General features: G+C 39.9%; 1 protein-coding gene across 1 annotated transcript; it reads left to right on the top strand.

The window, feature by feature from the left end:
• The first annotated feature begins 1,224 nt into the window (after positions 1 to 1,224).
• Positions 1,225 to 1,940, top strand: LOC130835856 (60S ribosomal protein L35a-like). Its single transcript, XM_057707724.1, has 2 exons — positions 1,225 to 1,376; positions 1,542 to 1,940. Exon 2 carries the CDS (start codon positions 1,576 to 1,578, stop codon positions 1,906 to 1,908), a length of 333 nt encoding a protein of 110 aa, XP_057563707.1. The 5' UTR covers positions 1,225 to 1,376; positions 1,542 to 1,575; the 3' UTR covers positions 1,909 to 1,940.
• The last annotated feature ends 375 nt before the right edge of the window (positions 1,941 to 2,315 follow it).

The raw sequence follows: 2,315 nt of genomic DNA, 5'->3' as shown, positions 1-2,315 counted from the left end.
CAGGCATGACATATTTGGAAGGAGAGAGACTGGAAAGGAAGAGTCTTGAACAGCTGTGCATTTCTGAGCAAAGATCAGCCAGGTCAGTTGAGAGTCTTGCAGGAGTCACCTGTTGGAGGAGTCCTGCCTCTTGCCAGAATGAGCCTGTGTTCGTGGCCCTGCCCTGCTCAGTCCTTGGCTGGAAGCAGCTGTGGCAAGCATGAATTTGGTGATGGACCCAGATGAGCAGCAGCTGGTGCTGTCCGTCAGTTATGATTCCCGCAGCAGGAGATCTGAGTGGACATTGCCATGGCCGTTATACCATTCCCCACTGAAAGGAAGCTGCGGACTCTTTGGTCAAATGACCAATTCCAGATCTAGGCAGGAAAGGCTGAAAGTAAGCCTGAGATATTTTGTATCAAGAAATAAGTAAATACTCAAAGACTAAATAGGTCTTATATAAAAGAGGCTAGGACTAACCAAATTTGGGGAAAATGTATATTGCATCTAAAAGAATTTTAAGTGTAATCTACTTAGAATATGAATTAATTAAAATCCAAGATTTCAGAGTATAATGATGCTTTAAAAATTAAGAGAAAAAGAAGAATGAAAAACTTTTATTTACAGAAGAACACAATCTAGAAGGAGAAGTAGAATTTTTAAGAAATCATCATTTTTTAACAACTGCTACAGGTACAGATCATCAATGGATCCTGCAACCATTAGATGAATGGTTGTTTGGCCACAGATAAAATGTCACCTATAATTACTTACTAAGTGCCTACAGAAAAATGTACTTTTATAATGAAGACACATGGTGGTCACCATCTTACCTGATCAAAATAAGCATCACTTAAAGTGGGACAATTCAATAGTGGGAGCCTTTCTGTGTGATGCTAATAAAGTGAAGTATATAACATCACCTGTGAAATATTCTTTCCCATGAAATGTAATCTGAATCTAATGAAGCTTCTGGACCTAATGGGATTCAGGAAGAAGTTAAATGATTAATGGGGAAATAATCAGACAAATCCAGAATGTAAGATGCTCTAAGAAAACCAGCTTGAATCCTTCTGAAAGGTAAAATTAGAGGGTGAGGCTGATGGAAACAGAGAGAGATTGAGTGGGAAAGACAGAGACAGAGAAAAGGGATGGCTACCTCTAGATTAAGAGTCGTAACGATTAAATGCAGTTCCTGAATCTAAGCTGGATCTTGGATCAAATAAAATATCCAGAAGCGGGGTAGGCTCGGCCGTGTGCCTCTCGCGAGGCACTGGTGCGGCTCCGACCCTCTACCAGCTGATGGTTTCTGTGGATGCCAGCAACAGGGAGGACAGGATGGAGGAGATTTGGGACTGATGGTGCTGGTCCCCTGACCTCCGAGCATGGGTGCTCCTGTAACCGGAGTTGCTTCCTGGCCCTGGAGGAGTGGAATGTGAAATAGAAGCGTTTTGGAGTTTGCTTAGCTGTCAGGCATCCTCTGAGTTTGGGGTGTTTTTCCAGAGGAGACGAGGTGGGAAACGCGCGTTGCAAGAATTTAAACTGATTCTTTTTGTTTTAAGGCCTGCTGGGAACAGGACTTCTAAAACGACAAATATGTCTGGAAGGTTGTGGTCCAAGGCCATTTTTGCTGGTTATAAGCGGGATCTACGGAACCAGAGGGAGCACACAGCTCTCCTGAAAACTGAAGGTGTATATGCTCGAGATGAAACTGAATCCTATCTAGGCAAGAGATATGCTTATGTGTACAAAGCAAAGAACAACACAGTGACTCCTGGTGGAAAACCTAACAAAACTAGAGTAATCTGGGGAAAAATAACTTGCGCTCATGGAAACAGTGGCATGGTTCGTGCCAAATTCCAAAGCAACCTTCCTGCTAAGGCCATTGGACACAGAATCCGTGTAATGCTGTACCCTTCAAGGATTTAAACTTATTGAAAAGTAAATAAATAAAAGTGTGGGAAAAAAATAAAATAAAATATCTACAAGGGGCATTCTTGGAACAATGGGAGAAATTTGAATAAAGACTGTATTTTTTAATAATTATAGAAATATAGTTGCATTTCCTAATAATGATATTGTGATTATATAGGAAAACATCCCTATTCTTAGAAGAGTCCTGGTCAAGTATTTCAGAGTGAAGTGTTCTGATGTTTTCCTTTTGCAACTTACTTTTGTATGGTACATCATATGTGGGATGGATAGATAGAAAAATAGATAGATGATAGATAGATAGATAGATAGATAGATAGATTATAGATAAAGCAAATATGAAAAATATTAATTATTTTAGAGAGATAGAGAGAATATGTGTGTTTATTATAAGAATCTTTCAA

This window comes from Hippopotamus amphibius, chromosome 14 (genome assembly GCF_030028045.1).
Source record: "Hippopotamus amphibius kiboko isolate mHipAmp2 chromosome 14, mHipAmp2.hap2, whole genome shotgun sequence".
Taxonomy (NCBI): Eukaryota; Metazoa; Chordata; class Mammalia; order Artiodactyla; family Hippopotamidae; genus Hippopotamus; species Hippopotamus amphibius.
The sequence above is the reverse complement of the archived record's forward strand: the minus strand, read 5'-3'. Positions and strand labels throughout refer to the sequence as shown.

Coding starts and splice junctions, on each gene's coding strand:
- LOC130835856 (XM_057707724.1), top strand. CDS start 1,576: ATGTCTGGAAGGTTGTGGTCCAAGGCCATTTTTGCTGGTTATAAGCGG.